This window comes from Coturnix japonica, chromosome 3, assembly GCF_054131305.1.
Source record: "Coturnix japonica strain WE chromosome 3, WE-NBRP24, whole genome shotgun sequence".
In the NCBI taxonomy this organism is placed as follows: Eukaryota; Metazoa; Chordata; class Aves; order Galliformes; family Phasianidae; genus Coturnix; species Coturnix japonica.
Genome location: NC_140665.1, coordinates 16744168 through 16756956, shown reverse-complemented (window position 1 = coordinate 16756956; position 12789 = coordinate 16744168). Strand labels below are relative to the sequence as shown.

Genomic DNA, 12789 nt, shown 5'->3' with positions numbered 1-12789 from the left:
TCCAAAGTTTCTGATCTCAAGTGCAACAGCATGAAAATGTGTGTTATGAATTGGATGATGGATGCACACAAAGGAAAAAATTCACACATAACAGGGGTTGGAACTCAATCTTTAATGTCCCTTCCAGCCTAACTCATTTTACAATCCTAATCTGCACTTAGTGTACTGAGAAGTAGTCTCAAGAGAAGGTAGAGGAGTGATATGTGGTCATGGTACTGAACCTGTACTGATGCACACTGCTCTTTAGTCACGGCACCTGTAAGGGCACGGCACCCAGCAGCTTTAGTGCTGAGGCTAAAGGTAGCGCTTCCACTGACGGTAAAGGAATTGATATGAATCACACACAGAATGACCCGGGTTGGAAGGGACCTCAAGGATCATGTAGTTCCAACCCCCCTGCCTGGCAGGGCCACCAAACATACACCTTTACTAGATCAGGTTGCCCAGGGCCCCGTCCAACCTGGTCTTGAACACCTCCAAGGACGGGGCATCCACAACCTCCCTGGGCAGCCTGTGCAATATGCTGCAATAAAACTAGGAAACCCTTCCTTCCACCAGTCGAATGACCTCCTCCTTGCGAGCCAAGGGAAATTCAGGTATGCAGAAGCAATAGTGGCGCACGGTAGGTTGGGGCTGCCAGCAGCACTCAGCTGCCCCCACCGACACCCCAAGAGCAGCAGCAGCCCCACCGGGGGCTACGGCTCACACAGCTTCAAGGTCACGGTGCTGCCACGCAGCAGCCAGCGGGTCAGAGCCGGGCGGCTCTCGGCGTGCAGGGGATGTGGAAGGGCCGCAGGCAGCACCGGCACCAACTTGGGAACCGCAGGCAACGAGGGCACGGAGTCTCCGTGCTGAAGGGCTGCAGCAGAGCCGAGCATTGAAACCTCTCAGAGAAGAGAACGGCTGTGCGGCCACCCGAGCACCAAAGAGTTCTCCCCACATAACACAATGCCCGGCCCCCTCCGCCCCCCACCCGGCCCCGCACGACGCCCGTGGCCCCGCCGGGCGCCGCATCCCCCTCCCTCCCGCCCTGCCCCTTCCCAGCGGCCCCTCCCGCGCCTCGCCCTGATCGCAGGCACCTGCTGGCCCTACCCGGGCTCATCCGCCGCGCTCCGACCTGCGGAGCCTCATCCTCCGCCGCCCCGCGCCCCCGGCCCGGCCCGGCCCCTCACCTGGGCCCGCCCCGCCTCCCCCGCCGAGAGATGGCCGCGTCCGCCTCTGCACTGCAGCTGTCGGCACGCTGCTCCCCCCACTCCCCCGCCCCTCTCGGCAGATGGTTCGCCCCACCCTATCCCGCCTTCCCATTGGCTGCGCTCCGCCGTCATTTCTCGTTCAGCCCGCCCACCGCCCCGGGGCACGCCGGGAAGCCGAGTTCTCGTGTCCGGCCCACTCCCGTTCAGCAGGCGGCACCGGGCGGAGGGGCGAACTACAGTTCCCACAATACCCCGCGCGCAGCCCCGGAGCGGCCCGGCCCGGTGCGCCCCGGACCCCGAGTCTCCCTCACGGCCGGAGCGGCGCCCGCTCCCCGCACAACGGCCGCTTAGGCCGCCGAGCCCCATCCCGGAGCTGCCGTGCCCCGCTCACCTGGCCCCGCCGCTTCTCGCTGCGGCCTGTGGGGGCAGCTCATGCCTCGCGTCCTCAGTGCGGCTCGCCGGGCTCGGGGCCGCCGGCACCGGGAGCTGCGGCTGCGGGGAGGAGGCGGGACGGGCCCGGGAGCATCCTCCACATCGGAGCCGCGGCGGGCGGCGGGATTCGCCCACAATGCACCGCGAGCCGCACCGCCAGCATCAGCCCTGACATCACACGAGGCCGCCCCCGCCCCGCATGGACCGCCCCATATGGACCGCCCCGTATAGACCGCCCCATATAGACCGCCCCGCACATAAAGGGCTGCTAAAACCTCACGGCTGGGGCTGGAGGTCATCCCAGGGCACCTCCAGAGAACATGTTCCTATACAGTGGTACTATGAAGCTCTGGGAGCTGCCATTGAGAAGTGGTATTTGCAGCTCACGGTATATGGAACTCCCCATCAGTTCACCCTGCATCAGTGCTTGTGGAACTCCCCTGAGCTCGTAGCACCTGCATCAGTGCTTGAGGAGAGTGCAGCGGGAGGTGCTGGCGTCTTCTCTTGAGTAACGAGTGATGGGATGCGAGAAAATGGTCTCACACTTTGTGGGGTGTGGGAGATTGATTAGACATGAAGAATTAATAGCAGGACACGGGGAAATGGTTTTAAGTTGAAAGAGGGAAGATTTAGGTTGGATGTCAGGGGGAAGTTCTTCACTAGGAGAGTGGTTAGGCCCTGGAACAGGCTACCCAGGGAGGTTGCGGATGCCCCGTCCTTGGAGGTGTTCAAGACCAGGTTGGACGGGGCCCTGGGCAACCTGATCTAGTAAAGGTGTATGTTTGGTGGCCCTGCCAGGCAGGGGGGTTGGAACTACATGATCCTTGAGGTCCCTTCCAACCCGTGTCATTCTGTGATTCTGTAATTGCTCCATAGAGAAGGTGGTCAGGCGTTGGGCTGGGCTGCACAGGGCGGTGGTGCAGTGCCCATCCATGGAGGTGTTTGAGAGACTGGGGAATATGGCACTTCAAAGCATTGTTTGGTGCTCAGTAGGTTAATGATGGTTGGACTTCATCATCCTGAAGGTCTTTTCCAGTCTAGATAATGTTCTGATTCTATGGATGAAGCACATCTCAGAGACTCATTTCCCTCCTACGTGACTCACTTGGAGGGAAGAAAGGAGATCGGGACCGTTCTTGTACCCCCAAGCAGCCCAGCTGGGCTGGGAGATTAGATGCTCTCCTGGCTGGATTATGTCTGGGTTGCATTGATGGCAACCACAACTTTCTTGGAGGAAAAAGAGTCTGAATTTGTGGGTGGAGGGTGGTCTACTAAAGCACTAGGAACATAAAACCTTGTGTTGGAAGAAGAAAAGACAGTCTTATATGGAAGATAAGCAGAGAATGGCAGCATCCCCAGGAGATTTCAAGGTCCATAAATAAAACAACTAGGTTTTCAGACCAAAGAATTTAATTCCACACTCTTTCTTTTAGAAAACACTCCCCTCCTTGTTTTGTAGAAGGCATCCGTCTGAAAACCTGATTTATTCATCTATTTCTTTACTTATTTTTGCAGATAAGTAGTTGTGATGGAAAACTTCGGAGCAACCCTGAAGTCAACTGGAGGAGCGGCTGCCCGTCCTGCTATCCGGCACAAGGTGGCACACGTGCTATGATTCTAACTTTGTTACCCATAAAGAAACAGTGGCGTACAAAAGACGAGGAAGTAATACAGAACTGTTGAAACAGTGTGTCATGCTGACTTTACAAGGAAGTTAAGAGCGTATTAATTCTTGCGTATTACTTACAAAACGCAGCTGGAAATGTCAGAATTGACAGGGATCCAAATGCTAATAAAATTGATATTGTTTACCTAGATAACATCTGATTATATTCTTTGGGTAGGAAAAGTATTGGGACAACACTGTCCGTGTACTGACAGAACAATCTCAAGCTTAGCATGAAGAATAGGTTGAAGTTGCTGCTCCTGAGCATGCAGTGTGCTTTGTCCACCCAAAACCTGGAAATTAGTTGAGCTGCCATTTAGGAAAAGCTCAGTAATTTGAATTGTCTTAAGGAATAAGACACATATTAATACGAGCTTTGCAGTGTTGTGCTGGGAGGACCAGACTAGATAACGGAATTAATAACCTGCAAAGAAGTTCATGCCATACACGGAGTAGGTCTGTGTTACCTGCTATAGGATCTCACTGGTGAGGGTCGGGATTTAATGCGGTTCCCCAGCCAACCTGGAGCTGGGACTAAATAGAGTGAACAAGCGCTTTGATGCCAAAGCTGGGAGCTGCACAGTGCGGAGGAGATGGGAGGTGGAGGGAGCTGATCCTCCCCTCTGCTCAGCGTTGGCAGCCCGCACCTGGAGCATCAGGTCCAGCTCTGGGCCCCCAGTACACAGACACAGCAGAGCCCAGCTCAGAGTCCACCAAGGTGATGGAGGAGCCGTGGAGTCTCCTCTTGGAGGACCCTCACAGCCGCCTGGCCGTGGGTCTGTGAGCCCAGCTCTGTTCGTAGGGTCCGCCGCAGCGAACCCCGAGGTGCCGTCCCACTCCTCCGCCCCGTGGTATGCCCGCACGGCCGCCCGCTCCCGAGCGGTTCTCCCGGCCCGTCCCCTCCCGGAGGCGGGGGTGTTCCGGGGGTGTTCCGGGGCCGGGGCGGCGCCGCGCCCGGCGGGGCCGAGAGCAGCGGGGCGGAGAGCGGCGGGGCCCCGACGGCGGATCAGGGCCGTGCCCCATGGCGCTGGCTGCGGTCCGCTCGCGGGTTCTGCGCTCCTTGAGCCGCCCCCCTCCCGCCGCCCGGCGCTACGGCGGCCCCGCTCATCTCCCACCCGGCGGATACGGCGCTTGGCAGGAGCGGGCGGCTCGCGACCCCGCCGCTTTTTGGGCGGATGCGGCTCGGGGGGCTCTGCGCTGGGACAGCCCCTTCCACACGGCTCGCGAGGCCGCCCCGGCCGGAGCCGGAGCTCGCTGGTTCCTGGGTGGCCGCCTCAACGTGTCGGGTAAGGATCCCGCGGCCGCGCATCCCTACCCCTGCGCCGCTGGGGCCGCCCTGGCGGCGGCTGCCGTTCTCCGTCCGATATATCCAAGTGCTCCCCGTGACGTCGGGCTCTCGAGCTGGGAGAGAAAATGGGACGTCTGTGTCAGCGGCAGAGCTGATGGAGGGTGGTGTGAAGTGCTGCGTGGAGTAAATCTTGGCGGCGTTGTGAAACAATCAGAAATGAGAAAGTTGCGTTCCCAGTCGGATGGAGTAGCCCAGCGCTGGGCTCAGGGGCTGCAGTGCTCCACTTGCTCGACCAGAGACACCTTTCATCAGGAACCCCTCCTGAAAGACCCCACTGCAGCTTATGCACTGGTGCGGAGAGAATAGAAAGGGACAGTGTGGGTCATGCTGCTGTCACGCTCAAAGAACGCTCCTGAAATACAAGGAGCCAAAGCCAGCACCTAGAAACAAATTTCTTCAAGACCTGCTTCTTGTCAACAGTTTCAATGGAAGGCTGAATGTGAAGGGAGCTGGAGGCTGGACTCTCTTTTTTCCTCGCACCTCGCTTGATGGTGGGGTCTTTCCATAGGGATGTGCATTTGTATATGTTTTTTAACTTTGTTCCCTTGGAGAGCACTTGAATGAGTAGATTGTAGTTCAGTGGTGCAGAAAATGTAACATAGCCAGCCAGCCACCTTGCTTTAGAACAAAAGAGCAAACACTGGGTAGGAGGAGTCCCACAGTGAGGGTTCCTGGCAGTGGATCCCAAAGGAGTGGAGGGGTTGGCAAAGCCCTGATCCCAGCACCCAGCGGTGGAAGGGAAGTGAGTTTTTAGCCAGACATCTTTTCAGTGGTTCCTGTTGCAAAGGTCCTGGCTGAGCACTGAGACTTTTTGGGATTCGCTGTTTCCTCAATAGGATGGGATCTGCACCTTCTGGATCCTATGTGAGTCATGTATCTGGTGATCATAGAGACATAGAACCAGTTGGGCTGGAAAGGACCTTAAAACCCAATCAGCCCCAGCCCCTGCTATGAGCAGGGCTGCCTCCCAGCTCAGGATGCCCAGGGCCACATCCAGCCTGGCCTGGAGCACCTCCAGGGATGGGGCACCACAGCTTCTCTGGGCAGCTGTGCCAGGGCCTCACCACCCTCTAATTTCCCTCTATTTAAATCTCTCCTCTTTTAGTTTAAAGCCACCCCCCCCTTGCTCTATCACCACCCGTGTAAAAAACTCTGTCCCCCCCTGCTTATAAGTTCCCCTCAAGTACTGGAATGCCTCAATGTGGTCTCCCCAGATCCTTCTCCAGACTGACCAAGCCCAGCTCCCTCATCCTGCCTTTACAGGAGAGGTGTTCCATCCCTCTGAGCATCTTCGTGTTACTTCTTTGGACCCATTCCAGAAGCTTCACATCTTTCTTGTGCTGGGGGCCCCAGATCTGGATGCAGGACTCCACCTGGGGGCCTTATGATCTCGTTGAGTTGAGAAAATGTGGCAGCACTTCAGATCCCTGATTCAGAGCATCCTGCACTCCTGTCTCCAGGCATAGCCAGACTGCAGTTGGATACCTGTTCTACTGCTTTCTACTTGGGGTACCTTGCAGTGAGAACTGGAGCAATGTGAGATTCAGCCCTTTTGGGCTTATTACATTGTAACTCCTGGCCAGGGAAAGACCCCAACAAGCTTTTGCAGTCCAAAACCATGGTGTTCTCAGGAGGACATCTCATCAAAATGAGATGTTTCTATGTACTTTTCCATGCATTGTCAAGGGGGTGAGGAAACGTCTGGAGAAACCATTAGAAGGAAGCAGCAGGAGGCGGGTCACACAGTTCTATTTTGCAAAAGAAGTGAAAGCACTTGTATGGTCAGGAAGGAAATAATAGCATTTGGCCTTGTTTCACCTGCCAGCTCTCCCTGAGCAAAGCGTTACAATACTCACTGGGCTCAGCTGGGTCTTGCTGTAACACAAACACTCGCTGAAAGCTCAGAGTGCTGCTCACAGCTAGGAAATGCTGCGTGGAAAACAAATCCCTGTGAATGCAATTGAAAGTAACGTGTTGCAGTAGCTATGGGTATTGCTGCCATGGGAATGGAGGTGGGAATTGCTAAAGGGCTCAGAACAACCCGCAGCAGAGCTGACTTCCTATCAATGCATGACAGAGGAAAGCAGTGTGTAATTGCTGAAGGCATTCCTGACGAGAGCTTTTGTCCTCCCTTGTTGTTAGATGACATAAGGAATGATTTTATCTCCTTTGCTTCTTTGGTATTGCTGCAGGAATTTATATTAAAAAGTAAAAGACTTTCAACAACTGACAGGCTTTTATTTTCCCTGTATTTTTGAGATTAGCTGTTATTCTTCTAGTGAGATGTGCTGAATTCTGGCAGCAGTGTATCTTCTGTTCACCTTCGGGGGCTCATTTTCGCAGGGCTGTAGATCAGCTGTGATCTCAGAACAGCAGAAACAGACTCCCAGGCTGCAGTTTGCTTATGCTTTACAAATGTTGACAGAACAATAGGCAGCTTTCATTGCACTTAGTTCATCTGGAAAAATAAAATCCTTTCCCCCCGGTATTAATATCTCCAGGAAATACGCTCTGAAACTCAGCACTTTCAATAGGGCTTTCTCTGATTTGCACAGCAGTTCGCCTGAGTGGTTTTTAATAATTGTCTCTTGAAATATCCTTACTGCCTTCATGAGAATATAATGAAGTACATAATCGTCACTTAAGCTTGGAATTAGTACTTTACAAGTCTAATCTGTAAACAGTGGGCATGTTGCTGCTGAACACAAAGGAGAGTTTCCTGAGTGGGTTCTGTAGAAGTTTCCTTACGGTGGGTGCCGTCTGTCAGCTCACCCAAACATCTCACACGTGGTTCAGAAGCCACTTCATATGGTAGGTGGTGTAACACACAGCTGGAGGTTTCCCAGAGGGGTGGTGGTTGCTCCATCCCTGTAGACTTTCAATCTGAGGCTGGATCAGGCCCTGGGCAACCTGATCTAGCTGTTCATGTCCCTGTTCATTGCAGGGGAGCTGGACTAGGTGACCTTTAAAGGTCCCTTCCAACTCTAAGTATTCTAAGATTCTATGATTCTTAGATGTGTAGATGTCTATACTCCATGAGTTTACACCGGTTCCTAAAGTTTTAGATACTTTCAGTTAATGGAAAATCAGCTCTTTCAATTATAAATGTTTTGCCTGAGTGGTTAATAGATAATTCAAATGATGCAGTGCCACAAATGGAAGCTGGGGAAGACAAGGCTGTGAGACTGATGTAGTGAATTGCTGCTCTGAAGAGGAAAACCATCAGAAGAGTTTCTTGTCTTTGTGCTTTGTTTAAACCTCTGTTTTCTTACAGTAAATTGCTTGGACCAACATGTTGAAAAGTCCCCAGACAGAGTGGCTTTGATATGGGAGAGAGATGAGCCTGGAACTGCAGTGCATGTCACATACAGGTATGGCACCTTCTCACAATGCTTTACAGTGCCTGGCAGTGTGGTGGGATTGGGAGAAGGGTTGATACTCCGTAACTGGACCTCTGTGAAACTCTGCATTCTTCCACCATAGTCCAGCATGTGAAACATGCAGTTGGGGCATTGCTGCCATCTTGGAGTATCATGATGGGATAGCATATGAAAAAGATAAGGCACATTCCCAGTTGGAAATGATACTCTTCTTTGGTTTCTTTATGGGGAAGGCTCCCTGTTCTTAGAGTCCTATGTAGTGAATGAACTTCTGGGAGGCTGAGAGGTACAGCAGATACACATTAGTGACAGTTACTGGAAGTGCTTCTATAGTTTGTAATGTTTGCTGGAAAATGTCGGAAGAGAAAGCATATTTCTCTTCTCCCTCCTATGTGACCTTAATTAGGAGAAATACCTGCCTGTAAAAATGCCTTTTACATCATCTGTCTCTGCAGTCAGATGTTTCCCAGACTTCTATGTTGCTCAATGCCTATTTCAGGCAGTTAGATGCTTGATCAGAATCAGAAAGCAGAAGCAACATACAAAGTCCCAGCATCTGATTTCTCTACAAGATACTCTGCAGCATGTTGATAGTTGGGATCTGTGGAACTTTTCAACTATAAATAGCTCCAGGTGCCTGTTTTCCCTTCATTTATCAAAGCACCTGAAAACATAATGCGTTAGAGTGAAGTTGGTCAGCAGGAAGAAGCAGGAGTGCAAATAACTTTGAGAGGTTAGAGTACCATACAATTTGTTGTAACCAACTGGGTAGCTTTCCTAAACCTTTGAGTTTTGTTTTTGGCGTGTATGTTGTATGAACTGAGATGGAATCTGGGGTTTCTCCTGAAGTGTGGGGTGGTGTACATACTTCTACAGCTGTCTTCATGTCTCATGTGTGCAAATGGGAGTATACTGGGTGGGAATTGGGTGTGTTGTGTAGTGATTAACCTAGAAGAGTGGCCCATCAGATAGTAGAGCCTCATTCAAGGCAACTCCAGTGTTCCCCTTAGGCTGTGCTGCTTGAAATGTGTTGAGCTGCTCTAGATCCTCAAATGGACTTCTCAGGATCACCAGAAGAACGAGAAACTTTTTCTGAACAGCAACAGAACCATTTTTCTCTTGGCCCATGGCATTCAAAAAATGAACTTGAAGAAAAGCATATTTTCAGCCTGTGGATTTGTGATGCAGTGGCTTGAAGACAAGTAACATCTCGCTTTCAGTAGAAGGGATAAAGGCCTCCATTTGCCTGTACATCCCCACTAACTGCTTTACACGCAGTGAGCAAAGAGCTCAAAGATCTGGGGCTGTGCTGTGAGTCAGAGTACATCTTTATGCATGGTTGTTGGCAAAGTGGGTTGTGTTTATGCAACTGAGTTTAAGGGCTCTTTGTTACAATTGGAATTCAAACATATCCTTATTGGCAAAGATACACAAAGCCTTGGGTAAAACACTGTAGTTTTATTGAAATAGTGATAGCTATTCTTACAAGCTTGGTTGTGATGAATCCATATCTTTTGTTTAAAGCCTCTGCTATAAAACTGAATTACTCCTTTGGAGAGCCCTCCTGACTCCTTGTCGTTTGCCAGACATATACCAGAGTGGCCCCAGAGGGCACGGCTGACCTGCTGGAGGGCTCCTGGCTCCCAGAGCAGCCTCAGCACCTCTCTCCTGCAGCAAGGAGGCTCAGCTAACAGATTTCACCAACCACCACCAGTGCTTGATGCATCCCAGATGCTGGAGACGTGATTAAATGGCATGAGAGCAGCAAGCTGCTTAGGTCACTGGCTCACACCATTATTGTAAATCATCTTTTTCCAATGGTGAGCTTTGCCCTGTCACTCTGGCTGTTGCAACTCATCTCTTTTCTCCTCTCTGGATTTCTTTTTCCACCCAGTTGGAATCCATATATATTTCAGTTTCTGAATGGGAGGGTGGGAGGTGTTTTTTACAGCTTTGTGCCAACAGGGTATATGTCTTTCCTGAGAGTGGGTGACTGCAGTCAGCAAACTGGAGACAAATCATGCACTTTCTTATCAAGTGGTCTGGCTAACCAACCATAAATGTATTGGTAGGACACTGGCAAAGTAGAACTTAACCTGCAGCAATGTGCTGCTGTGAGCAGAGAGCTGAACTGATTAGTGAAGGGTCCAACCCAGCTGGGAGTGTTCTGCTCTGGGCATGTTGTCGGCACCCAGGAGCTTTGAAACCTTGCAGAGGAGTTCCCAAAGGCACTGCTGAGCCTGGGTTTTAAAGTGCACTATATTATCAAGTGAGTCATATAAGCAGGCAGAGTTCACTGCTGGAGCCGCTAGGCCATAGCCCATGTAAGCTGAACAGAAGGCAATGTTAAATGACAGTAGCTGAAGCTATGCCAGGCCTCACCCTCTCTGATACATTTTTTCTCTTCTAGCTTTCTTATTTGCCACAGTATACACAATGTAGCCATCTGTGAGCAAGTGTCCTTCTTGTGTTGAGTTCCCCAAAACTGGATGCAGTACTTCTTGTGGTGTCTCACAAGATCAGAGCAGAGTGCAGAATCACCTCCCTTGACCTACTGGTCACACTTCCTTTGATACATCCCAGGATATGGTTGGATCTGTGAGCTGCGAGTGCACATTGCTGACTCATGTTCAAACACAGAATGTGAAGTAGGGAGTAGAAATCCAAAGCTGAGGTGTGAGAAATGAGGTTCTTGGGTAGCTTTTCAGCATGCAAGAATGTGCTGAGGAGGAATGATTGAATGTCTTCATCAGCTACATTCAAGCTATGCCTCTAATAGACACCAATATGGGGGTTACCAAACCAGAGATGAAGTGGTTGAAACTGTATTGGCGATTACAATGGGGATGGTGGTTGGAAAGTATGTGGCAATGTAGTGTGAGAGGGGTTTCTCATTGGCAGCAAACAGTTTCCTTTCTTCCCAGTATTGCTTCGGCTTTCCAAGTTGAGCTTTTAGGTGAATCTTTTAGTGAAAAAACAAAAGTGAGGAGTATGGAGAGTTAAACTGAGGTGCTGCTCACAGTAATTGAGTGAGCAGTGAGTAGGTTTGTGTATTATTATCCTTTTGGTTAGAGCACTGACCCAGGAGGAAGAGACAGGGTTTGCTTGCAGGGGAACTGAACCTACATCTCAAACGGCACTGTCATCATGAGGTATAGAGGCAGCTTTGAACTCAGCTGCCCCACAGTAAGTCATACAGAGTAATAAAAAGGAGGCCAGATGAGGTTGTTGGGATAAGAGATGTCTGGATTTTCTTTTAAAACTAAAAGATAAATCTATTCGGTGCATTTGACTTGAGTTTTCACATAGTTTCCATCTGATTCAAACTATAGTTCCATGTAATAAACTGGTGATTCAAGAAGTACTCAAACCAGCCTTGGGACTGAGAAGCCTGAGAATGTGGCCAGTACTAGATCTATTAACTTAAACAGGCATTGTCAAAGCCTGTGTATAGCATTGGCTATACTAGGAAGATGACTCGAATTATAGAATCACTGAGTGGTTTGGGTTGGAACAGACCTTAAAGCCCACCCAGCCCCAGTACCCAGCCATGGGCAGGACTGCCCCACACCAGCTCAGGATGCCCAGGGCCCCATCCAAGCTGGCCTTGAATGTCTCCCGGGATGGGGCACCACAGCTTCTCTGGACAACCTGTTCCAGTGACTTACTGCCCTCTGAATAAGCATCTAATATCCTAGACTATCTAACCTAATCTAACATAAATGTCCTAACATCTAACCTAAATCTTCCCACTTTTAGTTTAAAGCCCCTTGTTCTATTGCTATCAGACCACGTAAGAAGTCAGTCTCCCTTCTGTTTGTAAGCTCCCTGTAAGTACTGGAATGCCACAATGAGGACTCCTCAGAGCCTTCTCTTCTCCAGGGTAAACAAGCAGGAAGGCTGCTTCCCAAAGAAGGTCTTGATGCAATATTTTGGACATAAAAAGAACTACCTTCCTTTGTTTAGAAAGCCTCAGGCTGTTTTGCTGTACTGAAAGATGCTATCAGGTTTCTCAGAAAAATGTTTCTGCCAGGCAGGCATCTCTACAATGTGGAAGAGGACTGCCATGTGTCTGTCACTGAAGGGTTTTTACTGGAGTCTTTGTTCCAGACATTGAGCAATGGGCTTTGGAAATACAGGCGCCACTGTATCTGGGGAGGGATGTGAGAGAAATGAAGTCTGGTATTCTCCAAACAGAGATATCATGAAGACTGGAGAGGAATGTTGCATCTGTTAGGTGAAGCAGAGCTGCTGGAGGCTGCTGGAGGGCCAGTCTTGTAGTCACTGTGCTGAGAAACGATGATGTGACAGCTGAGGAGCAAAATGTGATGAATCTCTGGAAGAGAACAGTGTTAACACTCAAAATCTTGTCTATGGACAGAAATAATCCTTACAACAGAGTTGCTGTGTGTTTCCCTGACACCACTTTGCCCAGCTCCAGGTCTGTGTTTCTGCTGCTGACCATTGAGCTTGTTCCCAGCACTGCCAGCCTGTGCTCTGGCTCTTGCTACCCCATGCTTATCACATCCCATGTGCCCAATTCTCAAGGCCTCTGTTACCATACCAGCCCTCTATTTCTCTGAGTTAGCGTCATAAAACCATAAAAAGATAAAGAAACATTAATAAGTCATAGTTTCTTGGTAAACTAGAAGAGCTGCTGTTCAGCTCATTCACATGAAGCAAGGCTGCCAGAGCAAACCTGGCAAGCTTAATTCCTGAGGTCTTGCAAACCATGGCTCAGGAGGAGAGCAGCTCTGCAGCAGCGTGATC

General features: G+C 50.7%; 2 protein-coding genes and 1 long non-coding RNA gene across 10 annotated transcripts in view; 2 read left to right on the top strand and 1 right to left on the bottom strand.

Annotated features, from left to right (window-relative positions):
- The window catches only part of TTBK1 (tau tubulin kinase 1), an 88906-nt gene extending 87182 nt beyond the window's left edge, over positions 1-1724 (bottom strand). For 2 of the 7 annotated variants that reach the window (XM_085541110.1, XM_085541114.1), the window contains exon 1: positions 1585-1724. The gene's annotated coding sequence lies outside the window, so the exon portion shown is untranslated. Of the gene's footprint in view, positions 1-1079; positions 1278-1584 lie in introns of those variants that run through there. The other 5 variants (XM_085541109.1, XM_085541115.1, XM_085541107.1 and 2 more) reach the window with 5 other exon arrangements.
- Positions 1725-1818: 94 nt separating this feature from the next.
- On the top strand, positions 1819-3445 carry LOC146761298 (uncharacterized). The gene is made up of 2 exons (XR_014943820.1): positions 1819-2113; positions 3141-3445. It is a non-coding gene; the product is annotated as an uncharacterized LOC146761298 (long non-coding RNA).
- An 805-nt stretch (positions 3446-4250) lies between these two features.
- ACSS1 (acyl-CoA synthetase short chain family member 1) overlaps positions 4251-12789 on the top strand; it is a 29301-nt gene continuing 20762 nt past the window's right edge. For both annotated transcript variants that reach the window (XM_015857095.2, XM_085541118.1), the window contains exons 1-2: positions 4251-4577; positions 7914-8010. In XM_015857095.2, the coding sequence (XP_015712581.1) occupies positions 4313-4577; positions 7914-8010 (362 nt within the window). In that variant the 5' untranslated portion in view covers positions 4251-4312. The remainder of the gene's footprint in view (positions 4578-7913; positions 8011-12789) is intronic.